The sequence below is a fragment of the Buteo buteo genome, chromosome 13 (genome assembly GCF_964188355.1).
Source record: "Buteo buteo chromosome 13, bButBut1.hap1.1, whole genome shotgun sequence".
Classification (NCBI taxonomy): Eukaryota; Metazoa; Chordata; class Aves; order Accipitriformes; family Accipitridae; genus Buteo; species Buteo buteo.
Window position 1 is genome coordinate 11,535,648 of NC_134183.1, and position 22,567 is coordinate 11,558,214.

At 43.4% G+C, this 22,567-nt stretch overlaps 2 protein-coding genes across 3 annotated transcripts in view; one reads left to right on the plus strand and one right to left on the minus strand.

Moving 5' to 3' along the window:
- Positions 1-9,536: 9,536 nt before the first annotated feature.
- Positions 9,537-18,574, minus strand: CIAO2A (cytosolic iron-sulfur assembly component 2A). 2 transcript variants are annotated; one of them, XM_075044718.1, is made up of 5 exons: positions 18,324-18,574; positions 14,773-14,937; positions 12,949-12,998; positions 11,101-11,146; positions 9,537-10,008 (listed from the first exon to the last, which is right to left on the minus strand). In XM_075044718.1, the coding sequence occupies exons 1-5, from the start codon at positions 18,448-18,450 to the stop codon at positions 9,911-9,913; spliced, it is 486 nt and encodes a 161-aa protein (XP_074900819.1). In that variant the 5' UTR covers positions 18,451-18,574; the 3' UTR covers positions 9,537-9,910. The 2 variants fall into 2 exon arrangements, with proteins under 2 accessions (XP_074900819.1, XP_074900820.1); XM_075044719.1 differs by lacking the exons at positions 9,537-10,008; positions 11,101-11,146; positions 12,949-12,998 and adding an exon at positions 14,203-14,228.
- A 696-nt stretch (positions 18,575-19,270) lies between these two features.
- The window catches only part of SPG11 (SPG11 vesicle trafficking associated, spatacsin), a 35,262-nt gene continuing 31,965 nt past the window's right edge, over positions 19,271-22,567 (plus strand). Inside the window, exons 1-3 of the mRNA XM_075044720.1 lie at positions 19,271-19,569; positions 20,609-20,793; positions 21,588-21,815. Coding sequence (XP_074900821.1) covers positions 19,358-19,569; positions 20,609-20,793; positions 21,588-21,815 — 625 coding nt within the window. The 5' untranslated portion in view covers positions 19,271-19,357. The remainder of the gene's footprint in view (positions 19,570-20,608; positions 20,794-21,587; positions 21,816-22,567) is intronic.

The window sequence follows — 22,567 nt, forward strand, 5'->3', positions numbered from 1 at the left end:
GAGTATTTTAATCCCCAAAGAGCCAGAGGGGTCATCAGACCTTCATCAGCTGCAATGACCAGTGAGGGATGTGGTCCTGCTGGTGACCTGAGCACGCAACTACGCAGCAAAGTCCAGACGGACCAGGAATAGCTCACAACACCCGTCTGTGCCTCTTCAGCTAAGAATAAGAGATGGTTTTATTTTCTCTTGTTCTTAAAACCTCTAGCTCTTGTGGTACACAAAGGCTTCACAAGCACAGCCTCAAGAGTCAGAAAAGCAAAGGCAGGACAGCAAGAAAAGGATTTGAAGAATTTAGCTGTTTTATCTTTTTGTGGCTTTTATATGGCAGCTGGTCACTGTCAGCTGCTCAGGGTGGGAAGCTTAAGCAGGGGAACAGCCATCGTCCGACCGCTTTGGGGTGCTGAACGCCCCAGCAAGTGCTCCAGTAGGTCATGGCCATCCCGGCGCTGCCCATTGCAGGCAGTGGGCAGGCAGAGGGACATTCCTAGTGGGAAGTAAAGCAGCAGAGAACAGGAGGAGGAAAGCAAGGGGAGAGAAGTAAGCCGCCTCGTTCCTTGGCCGCATAGCTGGTACCAAGGTATGGCATGCTTTGCTCACCCAGACCAAACAATTTTGTTGAGAAATTAAATAAAGCTGTTTTGCATGTGTGTTGAAAGCAGGGAGAAAGAGGGGGAGGAGCCGTACAGCCCAAGTCAGTGGCTGGATTAGCTCTTGACCTGCATTTGTGCTTTAAGGAAAGCTCAGCATGACTGGAGGTAAATATTTAGAAATATCTATATGCTAAAAATAGCTCTGCCTCTATATGCAACTGTTCTGTTGCCATCTGTAGTGACTACTAGTTACACTTCCATGTAAAGTTTTTGCAAACAAGCCCCATGATCCATTTATACAGCCCTGCTGCCATCAAAGCTGGGCAAGACCTCCCGGGTGTAAGCAGTAAGAGAGGAAGCAAACAGTCCCTTTACCTCATGGCTTACACCTCACTTGCAAGGACTTACAGCCCGGTGATCTGGGATTGGAAACATGATTTCAAGTCTGCTGTGCCCTGCCTGGAAAAACAGAAGCTGCTATAAATCCCTTTGCATGCAACAGGAGCCTGGCAAAAGGGCAAAAGGACGATGCTGGCTTGTTCTGGAGGAACTGGAGGTGGGGAATGGCCTGCCTCCGGGCTTACGCTGCGCTTTGAGGCTGTCCTGGGCAAGGCAGAGCCACGGGGCAGGAGCTAAACCTGGGCTGTGGGAAGCTCCTGTCCTGCCAGGTGGGTGATCTGACTGGGATGAAGGTGCCGCACGAGGGATGTAGGTTCCACAGTAGGGATGAAGGTGCTGCACTAGGGATGAAGGTGCCACATGAGAGATGAAGGTGCTGCACTAATATCCCCCTGGCTGAGTTCCCCACGGCTCCATGCGTTGCGGGGGGCTGCTGTGCTCTGCTTTCTTTCACATCCCTGCAGATGTTTCCCAGATTCCCCCTGAGCCTCTGGCAGAGGTTTAACCCCAGGTGCCCGCACTCCTGCCGTGAAACGTGGCTCCCCTGTGATGACCATGAGCGGGGAGAGCCGAAACCCTACAGAAACCATTGCAGCTCAGATGAGACACTGCCAGCGTTGGCTCCTCTGCTTCCCAGCTTGTCCACAGCTTCTCCAACAAACACTTCACCTGCTCTCCAACCACGAGACACTAGCCTGGTGCCAGATTGCTGCCTGGGACCTGGGCAGCCCGGCTGGGGACTCGGGAGAGCGTGCAGACTGAGATGAGCAGCTTTTTAAAGGGTGCCCAGGTGCGGACCCAGGCCCAGGGAGCGCAGGGCAGGGATGCTTCTCACCCGGCAGATGACAGTTACTGGTTGTAATATCGCTCTGTGGCTTGCTGGTGCCCTCTGCAGTTGTTTTTCCTTATTGTAAATGCAAAATATTAATAATATGAAGGGGCAATTTTATTACTTCATGACAGCAAGTGAGGACAGGTGACACATGCCTGTCTTCCCAGGTTTGGGGAAACATCAGATGGTCCTCAGGCACCTAAAATCCTGCCTGATACCACCCTCCACTTGCACACAGACGCTGTGGCCTGCTCGCTGGCTGTTTCTCTGCCGCCACGCGGTACGGCTTCATCGACATGGTGACCCCAAAACCCTGTGGCTGTGGTGCGAGGGCAGCAAAGCCTCTGCTCACCCCTGTCTGCAGGGCAGCAGCAACAGGGACAAAGCTCCTCACCCCAATTTAAATGGAAATGCCGACAAGTGCAGCAGCTCTGGAGCTGCCTCCTGAGCTGCTGGAGCTCAGCCCTGGGGAGCCACCTCCCAGCCCCCCCAGGAATGACCCGCTCCCTGAGGAACTGGGAATATTCCTGGTTTCAGAGACCTGCTTTTGAGGTCAGCTCCATTTTACTGAATTGCTGCTCTGAAGAAGGTTAGCCTCCATGCTCCAGCGCAAAGCCGTCAGTGCTAATGATCTCAAGGCCCTGCAGAAACAGAAAAAGTCCTCTCATGGTCATCGAAGCATCCTATTCCCTGCCCACCAAGGGCAAAGCTTTTGTCTGAGATGGGAATGCCATTTCGGTGTTGCAACCTGAGGCTGTACACAGGCACCCAGCAAGTTACCAGGCAACTCATCTGAGAAGAGCAGCTGCGTATCTCGTGGTTGCAGTATTTTACAAAACCTCATTGCTCCTAGCAGATATCTTCATTCTGAAAAGAAAATATCAACTGCCTCACTGGAAAGCAAAAAAAGCAAGTTCCAGGGAAACAGCTGACAGATAATGCCAGCTCAAGCTTGCAGGTTCATTTAATTGTCTGCCTATAGTAACCTCTTCATAACAGTAAGGTTATAATGCAGGATGTGTGCCCCCATTGTGCCGATACACACAAGTGATGCACACTTGTTCCTTCCCTCAGATTTCAGAAAGTCAGACAAGCTGCCTGAGCATTAAAATACACTCTGTGCAGGGATACTTTTTTCTCCTGTCAGAGAAGGAAGTGGAAGGAGGGGCCTTAAATCTAATTGTAAGTTAAAAAACAAGTTTGCTTTTCCTGAATTGCTTTTTTTCTGACCCAAGGATACGGTTCTTTTTTGATAAAAGTCCTTCCCTGGCAGTTTTCCAGGTCTGATAGGCACAGGCGCAATCCCTGCCTGCATCCTCTCCAATTCTCTTTATACGGGGTTTTCTCACTTTTGGTCCACTGCGAATTCATTGCTTAATCAAATGTTTCCTAAGGCCTTCGCTAGAATAACTCATTGCTTCATCTTCTGCCAGCACCAGGAGGTCTTGCTCACATACCTTGCTTAAGACAGCCCGTCCCTGGTACCTCTAGGCAGCTGCCTGATACACTTTCTATAACACAAGTCTGTGCTGGGGAGCAGTGAAACCCTGTGGGCATACAGCAAAGCTGTTACCAAAAATGACATTATATCACTGAAATTATGTTTTGCCACAGCTACATTTGCTGGCCTGGTTAGACCTCAGCTATATAGTATTTCTAGAAAATTGCATCTTTTGATCATCTGTCAAGCAAAACATAATCTGGAAAAATCCATTTTAGTCATTTTAGTAATTTGAAATAGTCCTGCGCTTCTCAAGAAGCTAAACAAGCAGCAGACATCTCCCTTGTCATTTTATCTGGGTGTCACTAACACCAACAAACTCCCTTGCATAACGCTTCGAAAACAACTGGCTCTACAGAGCTGAAGACCTCCTCCAGGCAGCAGTTTTGTCCTCCTACAAAAGTAAAGTTTTTAAAAACTCACCTCACAAACTCTGTTAATCACTGTGCCGAAGCAGGAGTTAGCGATCGCAGCTGAAACACAAGCCGGTTCCTGCTTTTATGCAACCAAATCCATCCCTCAAGGAAGCTGTAAGGCTTTGCCAGACTCATCCCGAGGCAAATAGCCTACGGGGCCAGCAGCTTTAGGGATGTCCGAAGCAGCTGAAACCAGCACTGCCACTGGAGAAATAAAGCTTTGAAGTTCCATATTGGCATTTAAAAATATTTTAGCCATCTTTGGCCTGATACTATTAGCAGTGTGGAGGCTGGGGGCTACAGAGGGGTTCCAAGTGCCTATGGGCAGAGACACAGACCAGCAGTCACCTGCTGCCCTCAGGCTTTTATGTGCAAATCTCACACTCACTTATCTTATTACAATCCAGAAGCTGTTTATTTAAATTAAAGGTTATTTGAAATGGGTTGAGACTCTGAAAGCACGACTTGGAGCATTTTTGTGTCAGATCAGGAAATGGAATAAGATAACCCCCTTGGGATTTAATTTCTAGAGAAATACAGTGAATCATTGCCATTTCCCTCCCCCAGAAAAGCCTTTTCCTTTTCCCAGGGTATTTCTCATGGTGTTTTGAAGGATACACTTACATTTAAATTGGAACAGAGCTAGTGTAATTTGAGCAGAAATTACCCTCCCAAAGCCTGCCGAATTTTGAGGGAGGCTTTGCTCGTGGTCAGTAGGCTTTAAGCACACAACAGGCACTAGCAATTCTGCAATGCAAACTGCATGGGTATGGACAAAGCCCTCCCTCCTGCACACGGACTTTCATCCTTTGAAAACTAGTTTAGCAGAAGCTTCCTCTGGGACATATCATTCAAATGAAAACTAATCTATCAAACAGCTCTCTCTGAACTGTGGCAAAATCAAGTAAGGAACAGGAAAAGCAGTTGCACCTTCCAGGGCTGCCATTAATCCCTTCCCAGACACAGCGATGACAGCCTCCGCCATCAAGCAATACCTTTATGGCTTTCCCTCCGACACTGAGACACCATTTCCCTCTGTTCTATGATTTAGGTACTCAAGGGACTAGTCAGGGATCTGCTGCTGATTTTGCAGGAAAGTCCTAAGGTGGATCTTTATGGACATCAGCACGATGACCCTAGGGCAAAGCTGGGATGGGATGGGATGGGATTCAGCCCCCATGCCCACTGCCGGCAAAGCCCAGTGCACGTGTGGACCGCTGTGTGCAGCGCTGCTGTCCTGCATCACGGCGAGCTCCCTGTGAGGAGCTGTCAGGGCTCATTCCCAATGGGAGAATAAGCTCACACGGTGCATTTCGAGGAGCACACAGCCCCCATTGGGAGGAATGGACAGATGCTGCCCAGCCACACGGGCACACCGGGTGATGCAGAAGCAGGTGCCACACGATTCAGCACTGGTGGGGAAATGCAAAACCTCTCTTCACCCTCCTACTCTGTGTAAAACCATTATTTTAGAGGTATTTCCCTCCTGTAACTGTTTTCTGGGGTCAGTAGGGGAAGTGGACAACCCCAGATACATTGCAATTAAAGCTCTGAGTTCATTTCAGTGTAAAGTGGCTGAAACTGTTGCCTGTTTCCTTCCTTTTATGAATCCTGACGAGCAGTGTCTCTCCTTACACAGCAACGGCATGAGCACATACTTGCCTGGCACAAGGAACGTTTAATCAAAACAAGATTGTCTTATTTTTCTCTTGATGCTTTCTATGTGGGAGTAGATCCATCGGAAAGAAGCTGCAACAGCTCATGGAAATGTCAGGAAAATGCTGTATTATGCTACGCAACTATTAACTTTCTTGCTTTTTAAAAAAATAAGTTGTTATCAAGTGGAAAAGAAAATTCATTCAGTTTATAGACCTACTACAGCAGGACATTATTTGATTATTCAGACAGTTTTAAATGACATCCTCATACAATGCTTAAGGAAGTATTTTCATGAAAATCCACCCAGGACAAGAAATATTCTCATCTAATGACTACTAACTGAAGCAAACAGTTATGTTTACATTTCTTGTCCTAATAACATTTTAAAATAATGCTTTAAAATATCAGAAAGATAAAAAAAAGGCTTGGTTAGAGTAACTAATCAAAATTTGTCTTGTAAATTACCAGCACTTTGATGCGAGAAGCTTTGCCACAGAGATTTCAGCAAACCCACCCAAAGAGCAGTGGTAGAAGGAGACCTTCGCATCCGAATAACTCCCAACATCAGAGGCATTTTACTTATATACTTAAAATGTACTTCTGGAGTACAATTTACACCTGCAGCACACTGAACTGCAGACAGAACCACTCTAAAATGTGGGTGATGATACAAATCCAGATCCGTCTACAAAATTGGTATTCTTGAATACATCTCTTTTACTACAAACACATAAGAGGGTTTACGGTTTTGCTTCTTTGCTTGAGTCTCGGACGTGAAAACTGACCTCTCCCATCTAGTTCCCAGAGTATCAGCATGAAAGATCAAACCCAGGAGTTTTGGTATGGCAGGAGACAAAGAGAAAAAAGGCATGTAAGTGCTATTTTGGGATGTCTGGCAGTAACAAACAAGTTTTCTCAAGGGATGAAACTTTTCTGAAAAAGTTTCTGCTTAAAGGCAAAAAAATGTAAAATGTGGAATTAGAAGATAAAGAGACAGTTCTGAGGGACAACTCCCAGTCTCTAATGGCAGCTTTAAACCAGTGTAACCTGGAATTCTGATAAAGAAAATTATCTTTGCCCCATATATTTCCATCTCGGACCGTTATTAAACAGCCCACAAAAAGCAAAGACAAATAGCAAATAATAACAGCTTTTGAGCTGTGGTTGCCCTGACACTTGCCAGGAGCCCGTGAGCTCTTAGGCATCCTCTGTGCCGGCACCGCGCCGCAACCTGGGATACAGCCCTGGGTTTGGCTGCTGGTGCGTGTGCTAGGCTTCCCTTTGAGGTGAAAAGAATGGATTCTAAGGAAGTAAAAGGGGAGAATAAAAAGAAGGAACATGAGCACAGGTTTTTTGAAAGCTCCCGAATGCAGAGAGCGGGTCCAGACGAGGGCCATGAAAACGATCCGAGGGCTGGAACACCTCTCCTGTGGAGAGAGGCTGAGAGTTGGGGTTGTTCAGCCTGGAGAAGAGAAGGCTCCAGAGAAGCCTTTCAATACTTAAAGAGGGCTTGTAAGAAAGATGGAGAGAGACATTTTACCAGGGTCTGAAGTGATAGGACCAGGGGTAACAGTTTTAAACTAAGAGAGGGTAGATTTAGTTTAGCTATAAGGAAGAAATTCTTCACTCTGAAGGTGGTGAGACACTGGAAGAGGTTCCCCAGAGAGGTTGTGGATGCTCCATCCCTGGAAGTGTTCAAGGGCAGTTTGGATGGAGCTTGGAGCAACCTGGTCTAGTGGAAGTTGTCCCTGGCAGGGGAGTTGGACTAGACGATCTTTAAAGGTCCCTTTCAACCCAAACCATTCTGTGATTCTATGTTCTTTTCTCAGTGCTCCCCCTCGTGGGAAAACACTTTCAAAACACTTCCAGCTCTGCTCATTTCCTTCTATCCAGAAATCATTAATAGTTAAAAAATCCTTTGCTTTTTTTTTCCTTTTGAAAAGGAAAAAAAAAAAAAAAGAGAGAGATTGCTTCTACTTAATAGAAACAAAGTCAGTTTAGATTTAATTTTAAAATTAAAATAGAGACTCTTTTATATGAAGTATTATTCTCTTTTAAACTGCCTTTGCCCAGACTTGCAGACACTGCCTTGAAGCCATTTGGGATATGACACACGACAGCAAGTCTTACGGAGCAATAAGCAAAAACAGAAGTGGCAAGGAATAGTGCAAGTGTCACAGTACATCATGGTTTAGCAATTCAAAAATTTTTGGAAGAGTTGTGTTAGAAGTGCTGGGCTGATTATGACAAGTAACTACACAGAATAAATCCTTTATATTGAACTGAACTGCTAGTTGCATTTACTGAAACTACAATTTGCAAGGGTTACCATCTAACTAGTTTATTGAAGTGTAAACAGTGGGGAAGAAAAACATCACTCTTGTTCTATACTTTTTTTTTTTTAATGGCATGGCACAGCAAAACTGGGAACCTTATCATAGGAAAACACCTCCACCTGCTTTGCATAGAAAAGAAATTATTTTACAGAAGTAGTTACCATTTAATAAGCCTTCCCAGCTGAAAAAAAAAGCCTCAACCACAGAAACACAAAAACCCGACAGGAAACCTTGCAAAATGCATCTTTTAGGATACTTCACGATGGACCATTCCAGCAGGAGTCTATATACACAGATTTCAGGTTTTGCCCAAAGCAGGGTTTTAAAAAAAAAAAATTGGTCCATGGGTTTTTTATTTATTTTGGAAACAGTACCAAGTTTTTTATTTCTCATGCAAACATCAAGTAGCTAATTCCCTTCGCATTCTGCTGAACACCTGAGGTAGTGGATATAGCAGTGTCCTACATTTAAGCTTATATCTAATTACACTTTACAGAAGCATCTGTAGAAAGTGCTACTTAAGGACATACATACTTCCTTCAAGCTAAATTCGGGGTGCGCAATGAAGGTACAAAGGCTTTTGAAATGTAAGTAAATTTAATTGCCTGAGTAATTGAAGTTAAGAAAAGTAATTTTCCACACATACACTAGAACTGACAGTTCTGCAGATGTGCAGTAACTTATGGAAAAAGGGGACTGTTCCCCCCACCCCTTTTTTTTTAATAAGATAACTTTGGCACTGAAAGTAGGGAGATTACAAGCTCTTGTTGGCGCAGCTGTGACATGTGTCAGTATACTGTTTTACAAAGGGAAAAATTTCCCCCACTGTTTATAAAGCATAGCCTAGCTGGAGTCCATTCAATCATTTCAAGCCTTCAGGAAAGCTTTATGTGGCCGATTATTAAAATGGTTACAAACCCCTGAAATCTCAACAGATGTTTGCACTGAACTCCAAGGATTTCTCACCATTTAAGCCCACTAGAGTAATCACTCTTTCACGGAGGAACGGCTCCCTGAATCTCTCACGAACCACTGCAGAGGATAACTACTATGTATAGACCAGGTAACACACCCCTGGGATACCCAAATAGTTTGTCAGTGCCGTGGGGCATGAGATGGGCGGCAGCAGCCTCTCTCCCCCTGCACATACGTTTACCACTGAGGCCCTCCTGTGGCTGTATGGCAGATCCTGAACATCACTTCAACTGGGAGGACAGCTGAGCTAGGAACATCTGCCTAATTCTTCAGGAAAAGGTAAATCCATGGTCAAATCCACAGCTGCAGCAGAAACTAAACCCTAGGGAACTTCTCCAGAGGGAAAACATCTGACAGCTGGCAACATTACAGGCACCCCGGATAAGATTAGTGAGGGAGCAGCAAAAAGAAACAGGACAGCAGGAACCAGAGGAACGAAGGGATGTGGGATTCTCTCACTGTCCAGATTGCAGGCAAGTCATAAGAAAAAGCAGGATCAAACTGGCAAGATCTTGTCCGTAGGAAAACTTTACCCTCAGGATAATTATAAATATATAATAATAAAGCAAAGCCTCCAGAATCAGAAACATGTACTTAACAGGGAAAAAAGGTGCAAATATTTAGCAGGAATAGCGTCCCAGTAAAAATCTACCTTATTCTAGTTCAGTCCCTTGGTTCCAAATTATTTTTCTGAGTTGATTTCAGCTTTAATGTGTTTATCAACAACAAAGAACTTGAATGAAATGTTTCCTTCTCTAACAGAAATCTAAACCTAAGCTTAAAGAAAAAAAAAAAAAAGAAACTTTCTGAACTCATAAAGCAGCATTTCAGTACAAGAATCTGTTTTATTTTTACAGTGCAGTGATTGAAACAATGTAGAAATTTAACTTGCAAAACTGAATTTATATCACAATCAGAAGGCAATACATATGTGTTGGTTTGTTTTTAATCATAAAATATTTCTCTGGACACCAGAAATTACAAACTCTTAACACTATACGCTTCACTTTATTTTAGAGACTAATTCATCATAATTTAAATCTATCTTATAAACAATTTCTTTTAAAAAACATGTGGAAGATAAAAAGAACTCAAGTATTAAACTCAAGGCCTTGATTATTATTATTATTTTCTTTTTTTTTAAACAAAGATATTTTAAGAAATGTATCAAAATGATAACTCTGTGGGTATTGTAGCTATTAGTCAGGCTCTGTAACACACTGCTCCACAATTTCACGCAAGTTTGGATTTTCCATCGCAGCTGCTACTCTCTCTTTGTCATTGATTTGCTTGTTGACTGCAAAACATCACAAGAAGTAAAGTCAGAAGCAGTTTTCAGTGGTACTTCACACATACTGCATCAGTAACGTGACAAACGCAAGGTACCATAGTGCGGTGAAGATTTTCCAAACCTAGTGAATGGCCAGCTCAAAGACTGAGAAAATGTACAGTAACAGTACATTGTATCAACTTTCTTTTCAATTTTCTCTTTAGGTGGAAGATATTATTTGCATAATATCCAAAACTGAAATTCGTACAATAGCCAATAAAGCACTGTACAGGCAGACATTTAAGTTGGATGGCCTAGAATAAGAAGGTTGTTGCACACACAATGGAAGGATGGCAAGACAAGAAGAATATGAGGGTGCTCAAGAGCCAGTAGTCAAAGGACAGAGGATTAACAGGAAATTGGGAACAAAGCAAATGAAAGCTCAGTCACATAAAAACAACTATCAGAAACCAAATATTTTTGTTACTTTTCTAGTTCAGGAAAAGAATGTAAGATGCTCTAATGACATGTCTTAAAATCAAGTGTGAAATTCGTGATAAATTAGTAGTCCTAGTTCTCCAGGTTCAATTTCTAGTCACTTAATCAAAAGAACCAATTTTTGCCATACAAAGATACCTAAATGCTTAAGAACAAAAAAGCCTGGGACATTGCTTGGACAAAGGCTTCAACAGCTGTTTAAGACAGTGATTGGCTATAGCTTTGAAAGAACTTCGATGTCCTGTAAGTTTTATTTCAAATATTGACTGAGAAACTTATGTTTTTGTTATGATGATGTTAAGACAGAGAGATCAACCAGTCAGGTAGTTCTTCATGTTAATTATTCAGCAGCACAGTAGCAACTTCTCAACACTCAACACCTGCAAGAACTGCAGGGGGTTTTTCTGGTTGCTTAAAAAAAAACCAAACCAACAACAACAAGCAGCATATGTTCACACTACCAATGCAGCTTTTGAAACAGCCTCAACTACATGTTTCATTTTAAAGCTTTAACAGTGTATTCCTTTCTGAAAAGGATAGTAAGGTAGGGGAAGAAAAGCACTTCTCAAAAGAACACAAACATACAGTCTAAAGCAGCACTCATTCATAAGCTTTACTTACTGTCTTCTTCAGTGGAATGTGTACCTTCAGATATGTAGATTTCCAGCTAGAGGAGAGAACAATAATGTTAGATGCACATACCAACAGTTGAATATATTCATTACTGGAAGAAAAAAATTGTACAGTACACATAGAATGCATGTAATTCATACTTCTAAAAATGTTCACAGACAACAAAAGGGGATCAATGTCAAGAGCTGATCTTAGACTTCACTGCAATGCAGTCACAGGACAATCTCCTCCCCCATTTCAGAGAGGCCCCAATAATCTTTCTTCAAAATTGTGGAGGAATTCATTCCTCACTAATATCAACTGCTCTTGTGAAAAAGTAATAGCAGTTAGGCTATTTGGAAACCGAGTGGAGAATTGGCACTACTTTCTCAACATGTTCTCTGTGGGCCACATTTCAGGAACAGTTTGTTTAAAAGCCACCAGAATTGCAAGTGTCACTTTCACAAGCTAAGCACTCTTGAAAAGCCATCCTTAGGGAGAGATTCCTAGATATTCCTAACAAGTTTTGCTTAATAATGAGAATCACAGGTATTCTATTTGAAAATGGTAGTGTAATGCAGTATGTATTTCCTGCATGGGAACAGATTATAAGACTAGAATCTAAACAGACGTAAATCACCTTCATGCATTTAACAGGCCTGGGAAAAACAACAACCAAACCCTCACACATGCTGAACTGCAAGGAGATCTCATAAAACTGATGTATCAAAGGAAAACCAAGTAAACAAATCCTATGCCTTTTATCATACCTCACTGAAGCTAAACCTATTTGTTACCACGTGTCCAGCATAACAAATCACTACCTACCTAATTTTCTAGAAATGCAAGTCTCACTTTACACTGTTCAACTAGAAAGATGAAGCTATCAACTATAAAAACAAAACAACAACAACAAAATCAACAGCAGAAATCCTCAGCTAATTAATTTATACTTTAAATTATTTCGGGCAAGTTTCTAAAGGCCTACAAAAGACTATGCTTGTCATTAAAAGTCTACTCTTAGTTCCTGCTAAGACCCAAACAGCTTTCTTTAAGGATGTATTAACCCCCTGTTTCCTATATAGCTTCTTACACTCCAGCAGCATAGCCAGGGCTGGCCCCTGTTAGGAACAATATACTGACCAGGGTCAGGCCCGTATGCCATCTATACAACAGTTCCTAAGACACAGATCATAAAGAGATTCCCTCAACGCAGTTCCAGTTTTGAATTCTGCAGTTCTTCTAAACTCTAATGAATCTGTTCTGAAGTTTTTACTTCATAGATGATGCCTACATAAAGTAGTGGAACTCCACTTAATCAGTTTCTAACTGACAACAGGGTAGTTCTCTTGCTTTCAGGGCTGCTCGCTCACAGAGAGTTGGTCCACTGGAGACAACTCTCAGATATTCCAAATGGTACAGCAGAGTCAGTAACTATTAACATTTTACATTTATGATGCTTAGATATATTGAAATATTGCAGAAGGCCAAATTAATTTTCCCCAAGGCAAGAATATTACTTCAATTCTTTGTAACACTGGATTTGAAAACAGCTTCTCTTCCACCAAGCAAGAACTCAAATGACAGCCGGTGAGGAAATCTCTTGAAACACAGTGTATTTCAGAAGTGCAGCAATAAATGGTCTTTCGTAAAGGAAAGGAAGAACCACAGTTATTCACAGATCCCTTCAGGTGCTACACTGTACTACAACATTCTCTCCCTCCATAGGCAAATGACTTTAAAAAGACCCCATCCTTAATCACAGCTTGCATATTACTTGATCTTGCAGCACACATTCTTTTACAGAGAACTTGGCATACATTCATGTAATTTAAAGATCCAGAACAGATACTTTACCTTATGTCTAAAAGGCAAACATCTCTGAAGTTTTATTCTTAAACAAAGGCCTGTTAAGCAAAACAGATAAGAGATTTTCTTGTAAAATTCAAGGTTTGAGGTGCATTTTCAGAGAATCCATATTTAACAATCAAAAAACACCAGTATAACTGACAACCTTCTCCTTTTGTATTCTGAGCAGCACAAGCCACAGAGGAGACTAAATAATTTGTGGTTTGACCCTTTGGATGTAGTTTCTCAGTTAAGCTCATACATGTCTTACAAGCTTAGGAGGTCTCTGGTCTCTAAACACCTCCTGGAAACACTAAATACAGACAAATTCCTCCATTTCCAGCCACCTTCTATATTTTTGATAGAGCTTCCGGGCTGTCACTGTGGCTGCATCTATACTGAGAAGAATGCTTTTTTTGTTTTCTAACATTTGTTAAAAAAATCCAACATAAATTGCTTGAAGAACACAAGCCTGCAATGACTTGGGGGCAAATCAAGCTCATAACTTCACTACTTGATGTCTAACGTACAGACTGAAAAGAGGAGCGTTGTGGTTCATCTTTGGGAGCAAGATCCAAGTTTGGGGACACCCCTACCACTAGCCCATTGCAGTTTCACCACAAGGCCTGGCTTTACAATGAGCTACACACAGACAAAGCCATACCGTAGCCCCAGTTTGTCCTCAGGCTGAGCTAGTGGTAACAGCCATAGAAAATACTCCCCAGAAGAACTACCAGCTTAAGAGTACTCTGTACCGATAAGGAAGTTTGGAAAAAAACCCACCTGTTTACTGACTACATTCTTACATATACTACCCAGCTATTTAAAACAGTAACCATAACCCTTTCCTGTAACAGCATGAGGAACTACGCTTCAGAGGTCCACAATACTGATAACGACTGCACAAACAGACATCAAAGACCTGGCTGACATTTAAGTGCTGAGAACATGATTAGCATGAAGTTTAAAATTTGACATGTACACCATTGATCCTCAGGTCTGAGCCGTAACCCACTGATGCTCCTAACAGGGTCAAACTATAAATAAATTATTACTCTTTGACATGACAATGCTTTGCTATCTATAGTCCACTTTCTACATAAAGCTGCAAAGGTTTATTTGGGCATAAATACATGTACTTCTTCATTAAATTAAAGACTTATTTTCCCTAAAATCTTTAAAACAGACTAAGAAATCTTAGTATTGATATATAATGGTAAGAGTTGCTAACCTTGGCACATTTAAACAAATCATTTCAGAGAACTCAGATGTGATTTTTCAGACGTAATCTCACCACAAATAATAAGGGAAAGAAAAAAAAAAAGACAAAATAAGCCAGGGTAGATTCTCATTCAACTTAACTGCTTTCAAACTCCTAACAGTTCAGAACTTTTTTTGGTATTCTTGGATTGCATGTGGGGTTTTTATAAATGTGTGGGAATGGAGAACAGCCCATAAGGTAAGGGAAAGATAAGGGAGACAATCATAAAGTTTTAACATTTTTTTTAAATTTAAGACCTGATAAATTTTCAATTTAACATTACTAAAATAATTCGGAGAATATAAAGAAGGAATTCTGTACCACTTCCCAGTAGATGTTTGAGAGCTTTGCTTTGAAGCTGAAGTTTCCCCAACTTGATAAAAACAGATGGATGTCCCAACATTTCTTCTGGTTTTTGTTTGTTTGCATTCCTAGTAGGGTTCTCAGGATTAAATTCCTGGTCAAACTGCTGGCAAAGTCATACTGAATTTTAACTAAGACTGATGTTATTCAGACAATCTAAAATTAACTTTATGCTCCTTGTTACAGCTATAATGAAATAGAAAACTTACCAATGAGAGTAGCCAACGAGCAATGAGGTACTGTTGGTGTAAACCTGATGATAACAAGATACTCATCTTCACCTATCTCTTGCACTTCAACACAGCTTTCCGTTACCACTTCCAGTTCTTCTAAAGTATTAGGTTTCTCTGGGTCCCGGATAGTACGAATTATATCTAAAGCAGAAGACAAGTGACCAACAATAAAGTAGCTTTCCTGAATGTAATAAAAGGTACTTTTATTAGAAACCATCTTCCCAGCATTGTTTATTTTGTTCCACTTCAGAAAAGACAGAGCTGTAAATACCAGTGATACATTGTCTCACAAGTTGCTTCGGAACTGGGCAAATTGAGGCATTTGTTGTTCACTGTGCATGTATTTTTCATGTTCCAGCTCTAAACTTGCTATTATTTTTACAATCCTGTTATAATAAACAGAAATCAAAACATGCCTATTAAAGGATATGTATTACCTTCGGAACTACAGGTCATATAATATTAGTCTAGATACACATGGATGTAGTATTTCAGATAGGTTTGCTTGCCTTTCAGGTTTTTCAAAACCTAACTTATTAACAAGAAAAGCCAGATTTCCTTCTCATCATCTTCTCTCCAATTCCCAGCCTGGGCCTCACAGATAAGATTTTGAAGCCATCTTAGGGAAAGCCAATACAAAAATAATGCACTAATCCATATTTATCTGTATCAATGGTCCCTTCCTTAGGTTGTAAAATGTGGGGATCAACTAGGTTTAATATACCTGTATAGAAAATGATAAGCAGCATTGCCTTTTATAGAAGCAATGTGATGTGGATTAGCCTAAGGAGGTTTCATCATACAATGAAACAGAATTACATTTATTGTTGCTTTTCCATAGAGCAAAAGGTTTTAAAGTAATATTCCAAAGCTACAATATTTGATTATAGGACACTGAAAAATAATGCACAAGAGAGTACATGAATACCTGAAAAAATAAGTCTCTGCATTTCAATGTGTTTGCTGAGTAATGCAGAACAGAAAGATAGGCAATGAGATCTCTAGCCTATTCACATCTGTGCCATGTACCCAGCATAACTTGAAGAAAAACCAATTTTGACAGTGAAGGCCAAACCTAGGAAGTTCCCAGCTATCACCTCTCACTCACTTCTGCCTTGTATGCAGTTGTTTGTCCCTCAGAAGTGCAAGTACAAGCATTTCTGGTATAAATAAGGTAACTAAAGGGATACAGGTTAAGATCAGTTTAAAAAAAACAAACCAGGTTAAAAAAAAAGAATGGGTAGGTATTTTTAGCTAGCTATAGTGATTTTAGTTGTAGTGTAGCCCTACCAATAGCTCTACTACAATAGCTAACTGTATTGCTAAAGCAAATGTGATACCAGGCTCCACTATGGCAAATTACTTCAGTCTATCTTCAGGTACAGACAGACCCACCCAGCTCTTGAGAGCTGCAAAGCTGCATTCAGTGCATTCCTGCCATTAAGCTGATAGGCCCAGCCTCTCAGCAGGGATCACAGGCATAGTACAACATGGCACTAATATTGCTATATTACTTCCAGGCAGGAAGGAAGCAGGCAGCCAGTGGGCAGGAACCGCAGTTCATGTCTGTCTGGACTCCGTCCGTCTGAGAAGGGTATGCCTGAAGTCAGAGATATGCCCTAAAGTCTCTGACCCGTGAGCAAGGAAAAGACTTACATTTGTACAGTTGTACAAGCTTTCACTCCTGGTACTCAGCTCACCTTCTCAGAACCTCTCATCCTCCTGCAAGGGCACTCAAAGTACTCTCAAGACCCAGGTAATCCTTTCAGCCGGGCTGGGAAACACTTGCTTTCCCAAGTAAGCTGTCATCACTCATACCATAAAACAAAACTTGGGATGAATGAGAGAACTGAGCCCCATTCCCTGACTTCCAGGGAAGCAGACAATGGCTTGAATTTTTCTGAAGCCCCCAACCTCTGTTTCTCTGTCTACATCATAAGGATGTTATGCTGCTGAATTACAAACCTAGAAGACACAGTAGATGTCACAAGGCTATTTGTTCTGTGCTCCCAAAGAACTGGTAACTGTCCCCTCAATTACATGAAGGATCATGATGGTAACAAGCAAACAAACCGTTTGGCTTTGTTAGAATGTTTACCAGCAAACAGACAAATAGCCTTATTTGTCAGACCAATAAAAAGTATTTTCACCTTTTTTCCATTGTTCTGGCTCTAATATCACTTTTTGCTTAAAGTCTTAGCCAAATAAGAAATTACTTCACATATACATACAACGTAAGTATCTTCACATACACATTTCCTTGTAGTTTTCGATACATTTCTTCCTCTATTTTTAAATTTTATCCTCTTTCTATGTGAAAAGGCCCAAGAGGAAATCAACTGCATCACCAAACAGTGAGAGGAACACTGAAGTCGATATAGTTCAGCAGTACTTCATGGATGCCTCTGGTCTTTTAAATCTAAATTTTACACAGATGCTTTAGTTCTGCGAAGATCATGCACAAGCATAACCCTATGGATGAACTGAAATCAACAGGACTACTTACATGGTTAAGGTTCATAACCAAAGTTATTACCTAGAACTACTGATGTTTCAAAATGCCTATATTTAAACATCACTCAAGTTTTAAAAATGAGTTAGTTTGACATTGTTTCCTTTTTTATTCTTTTTAGACAAAAACATGTACAGTGCTGCATAAAATCCTCACACTGCTCCTAACTGCCTACAAAATAACAGCGCCTTGAAGCTTGACAATGTTTTTCGAATCCTCTAAGATCCTACATGCAACATTTCCAGAAGTGAAACCTTTCCATATTTTACAAAAACCTCAGTCGTTCAGTAACAGAAATCGCCATTTTGCTGGACTAACTGGCTGACCTTTCTGGAATTACTTGCCTTTCCAGGTGTGTCCAGCTCCTCTTCTGTCTAAGGTGATGAAACACTAAGGTAACTCCCCCCAACACAGGGACTGAGCAAGCCCGGCAGCACTCCAGCCCCTCTCCCACAGCTCGGGAGCTGGGAAGCAGCAGATCACCCACCAGTCAAGCAGTGCATTCAGGCAGCTCTCTCAGCACGCTCCTTGCTCAGGATCCTAACTAACAGTGACCATGCCAAGGTCACAGCATCCACCCCATCTCCAGACACAGCCTGGGGCTGGCCGTGTGGCTGGGGAAAGCTAGCAGGCACCCGAGACAGGCCCTCACCCTTCCCTTAACACTTCCCTGACTCTTCAGCACCCCAAGGGTAACCCCTCCCCGCCCCACATCCCTGGCAGTGATTCCAGTTCGCAAGCAAGCCAAACGTACCTCCTTCCTGCCCCGCAGCGAGAGCGGCCACCTTCCCCCAGCCCCTCAGGAGCGCTCCCACACAAAACCCCGGGACACAGCTCTCGGCCCCCCGCAAAGGGCTGGGCAGGGCCTGGCTTCCCCCACCTCACCCCCCCAGCCCCCCCCAAAAGGGCACGGCACCAACAGCCCCCAGGGCCGCTCACCACCCACGGCCCCTCACAGACCCCTCAGCCCAGGCCTCTCCGAGGGACCCCCCCCAAACAGCCCCGCGACAGTCACCGTAAACCTCGAGCGCCTTGTCCTGCTCCATGGCTTGATTCCGGGGGGCATGGCAACCCCTACGCAGCCCGGAGTACCGCAGCACCCTGTTCAACGTGTGCGACAGCAACCCCAACACCAGCGACATCCTCCCGCTCCGCCATGGGAGAGCGCGAACCGGACCTTCGCGGCCACCATCCGTCGCCGCCGCCAGCGGGAAGTTGCTCGTGGGGCGGGGCCAGGAGGCCCGGCCTGAGGGCGGGGTCTCTAGAGGCTGGCACCGCCCAGGGGGCGGGGGGTGGGCGTGGTTAGGCGCAACCTCCGCGTTGGCGGGGTTTTGCTGCTGCGCGGGTCGCCTCATTGCGCTGCGCAGGGTCGCTGAGCCCCCTCCGGCTGCCTCTGGTAGCCGGAGGAGGCTCAGGGGCCCCGAGCAGCGCTGTCGGCTGTAGCTGGGCTCTGTGGAGCCGCCATGGCGCTGCCAGCCCGTCCATACACGCACAAACACCCCCCCGTCTGCCGGGCTTTGCCCCCCCCCCAAAAAAAAAACCCTCTCACTTTCCAAATAACAGTTAGCAACAAAGCTTCTAAAGGAGCACGGGGGAGGGAGCCGTAATGATTTACTTTCCAAGCTAGAGCGGCAAGATTTAACAGGATGAGGCGCGGGTTCGATGATGGTAATTAGGGGTAGATTTGCTGCAGGTCTCGAGCTTCTTCAGACGGCACAGCTGGGGGCAGAACCGTGTCCTCGGGTGCCATGATGAACATAAAGACCCCCGGAGGCAGTTGCCTACCTCGGTCTCACCGCCCGCAGGGAGCGAAGGTGGCGGCAGCCCGGTCACCGCCCGCTGCCGCTCACGGAGACTACAGCTCCCTGCGTGCATTGCCCTCAGAGCCTCCCGGCCCTGGGCCGCGGTGCCTCCTGGGAGTTGTAGTCTCGCCACAGCACTGGTCGGCCCTGTCAGCTGACCGGAAGGAAGGACTGCCCCGTCCAAGATGGCGGCAGGTCGGGTTGAGGGTGGTCGTTAGGCCGGGGGTGGCGGCCTTCCCTGAGGAGGATGGAGGGGGCGAAGCGGGACCTGCGCGTACTGCTGGCGTCCCTCTCGGGGGAGGCGCAGGGCTCCCTGCGGGACGCAGCCTGGGTCCGGCTGAGCAGGGGCCAGGACGCTCTGGGCAGCCTCCTGGTCCCTGGTGGGATCTATCTGGAGTCTCTGGTGCCAAGCGGAGGCGGCCGGGCCCGGGGCAGCGTCCTCCCGGGAGCCTGGGCTGAGTAAGTGGCAGGGGCCGAGCAGGGGAAGGGGAGGCCGGGAGGGGTCCCCCGGCGTCGCTCTGCTTTGGGGAGAGGCGCCGGGTGGACCCCAGGGGCTGAGGGTGCTCCCCGAAAGGGAGCAGTCCTGCCCAGGCAAGGGCGGGCCCTGAAAGCTGCAGGAGACTGAGGGGGACTTTCAAACCTTGCCTTGAAATGGGATGCTCTCCACTTAAAATACAATTGCTGGAGGGGACGTTGGTTTATACCTGCTTATTTGTTTAGTTGTGGATGTATTCATTACAGTAGATCAAAAACAAGAAGAAAATTAATCTGTTTTTGTCGAGTTGCTGGCTTAAAATTTCATAGTGCCCTGACTGCTTGACTTCTTGTCTGCTGGTCAGAGGCAAGCTCTTATGCGTGTCATTCAGCGATCACAAGATGTTTTTAATCTGCTGTAGTAGCTTTTAAAGCTGAGTCAAAACCACAGTCACATTGCAGTTCTAAACATCTGCAGTGTCAAGCAATACCAACATAGTTATGGTGCTCTGGTCTTGTGTTTCACTCTGCACCATCCTAAGTGGCCTCCTAGCTGTTTTGTCTCTGCCGGCTCCCCTCTCCATAGGAGAGCAGGTGTGGAGACAGACACCTGAAGAGTTTCTCAGCCCGAGCAATGGGGAGGCAAAATGTGTGGAAATGGGCAATATGCTCTGCTTCTCCCTAGCTGGCAGTGCTGGTGTTACTCCTCCTAGAAGTCCTGAAGCAGAGCATCACTCATGTGGCGTATGTCATGGATGACTAAAGGAAAGAAACACACAAGGATAGAAAATCCCTATGTTCTTGAGAGGAAGAGAAGCAGGGATTCCTCAAGCACTGTCTTGTGTTGCAGTCTCTGCTAGGGATGAAATATGTTCTATTGGGGAGGGACGGGGCAGTGGCAGAATCTTTATTGCCAGAGGTTAAAGTTATACTCCCCATCATTAGTACGCTTCCAGAGCTGTTCAGCATATGAAATGTGGAAAGAGAATAAGGTCAGTAAACATACTGAATGTTGTATCTTCAGCTTCATGTGGGAGAATACAGAAGACGATGATCTGCAAGCAGGCAAGACAAAAATACTGGCTCTTAGTAAAAGTCATGAACTGTTTGTTTATGAATTCACTACAGAAGATGGAAAATACAACCCGATTTCCCTGCACAGTTGTAAGGAAGATACACTTAAAAAGCTCCTTGAAGTTAAAAACATTAGTGAGTAAATTTCAATGTGTATTCCGTATTTGAAGTTATTATAGGTCTAATTCTGGTTCAGCTGGTGAAACAAATTGAGGCAGTAGGGCTGAACACTAGGGAAGTGTCAAATCCTTTCACACTGATTTAAAGTGATCAGTAGCAGTATTAATGAACTTAAAAATAATAGAGACATTCCTGTATTCAGAGATGACTTTGATAGAGGGAGTTAAAGTGTTGTAGGGTAAGGTATTTGGGTGATACAAAGTTAAAAATAAACTTCAATAAAACATACTCATACAACCCTGCTATCTGCAATTTTCCCTTTAATATTGGAACTGTTGGGAAGAAAACAGATGGGGCTCCTTACTAATTCTGCAAGGACTAGTTATGCCTTTAACCTTATGTTCTGTGCTTAGCAAACGTAGTGTACAGTTAGAATGCACAGTCTGAGGGACCTAGAGCTTTGATGTTTTACATGTTCTTAAACAGTCTCCCTTGCTAAAGTATTTTTATTTCCAAAGTTTGTAGTGTTTATTTTCAGTGCTGACCGAAATATTATTTTTGTAATTATTTTTTGTATTTTTCGTACTATTTGCCACTTAAAGAGCCTGCACTGTTTTAGGAAACTGTTCTAAAAATAGTGCTTCTGACATAGAAAGTGAGATTTAAAACAAAACAAGCCCCCCTCCCCATCCCAACTTTTGTTAAGATGGCAGCAGAGGCAATGAATTTGAGCTGTAATTTTCTTGAGATATCTTCACAAATCAAAAGTACCAGATTTTTATAATCCTAAAATATCTTTAAATTTACAGGTCTGTCTGCAGTTTTATCTTTGAGGATACTGTCTTTTGAAAACAACAAATGCATACTTCTGCTCAATAATTTTATTGTTGTGCATCTTACCTTTCCTGGAAAAGACTCACCCATAGAGACATGTGACTGCTTTACCCTTGATTTGCCTCCGCAAGTTTTGGAAAGAATAACAGATACACACTTCTGCAGGGGGATCTTGTTTCTGTTAGATAGTTCTGGCCGGATTTGTATCCTTTGCAGTAGAGAATAGCTCTCAGTGTAAACGATCTGGAAGAACAAAGTCATTTTTCTTTTCTGTCAGGGTTAAGCAGAAATTTCTTGAAAGAAATTCGTGTCTGTTTTGAAGATGCTTTCAATAAAGGGGTTGTGTAGCAAAGTGCTATTAATGTAGTAAAAAATGCCATAGTTATGTATCAAATGAAGTTTCTCAACATGCCACTGGAAATCTGTTTCACACTAGAATAATGGCTTTCAGTGTTTTTGATATAGGGTTCTGTGTATAACAGGCTTAAGTCTACTGTCACTAGCCTTTCTTTTCTTAATTAGATCCCTTAGAAATTATCTACAGATATGTGGGGAATCACAGCTTGGAAACCAGATAGCTGTATTTTGTATTCTAAAGAACAGGAGCTCAAACCTGCCAGACTGTTCCACAAGGTGTTCAACTTTAACCTATTCTTTGTCAATTTTTTCTGACACATATGTAAAAAAGTGCAATAAAGTCAGGTTACTTTTTCCTCCTAATTATATAACTGCCAATATATATTCGTCTCAGTTCACTTCTAAGTGTAAGTTAACTCTTTTGAGATGGCACAAGTTGTGTATTTGTACAGCATCTAGCACAATTCATTTCTGATCCTAGCTGAGCTTAGAATGCTCTTGTAAAACGAACAGTTCTAAATGTTTTGTTGGGCCAAGATTGGCTTGGACCGCAAGGTTAAGAGAAATTCCCCTTCTATGTAATTTTTGTTTGTTGGAC

What these genes read in the sequence shown, in the direction of transcription:
- CIAO2A (XM_075044718.1), bottom strand. Translation starts at nt 18,450, where the DNA reads ATGTCGCTGGTGTTGGGGTTGCTGTCGCACACGTTGAACAGGGTGCTG. An exon ending in GTTTGCCTTTTAGACATAAG is followed by an intron (nt 11,147 to 12,948) that starts GTAAAGTATCTG and finishes TCTCTCCTCTAG; the next exon opens with CTGGAAATCTACATATCTGA. An exon ending in ACATTCCACTGAAGAAGACA is followed by an intron (nt 10,009 to 11,100) that starts GTAAGTAAAGCT and finishes GATGTTTTGCAG; the next exon opens with TCAACAAGCAAATCAATGAC.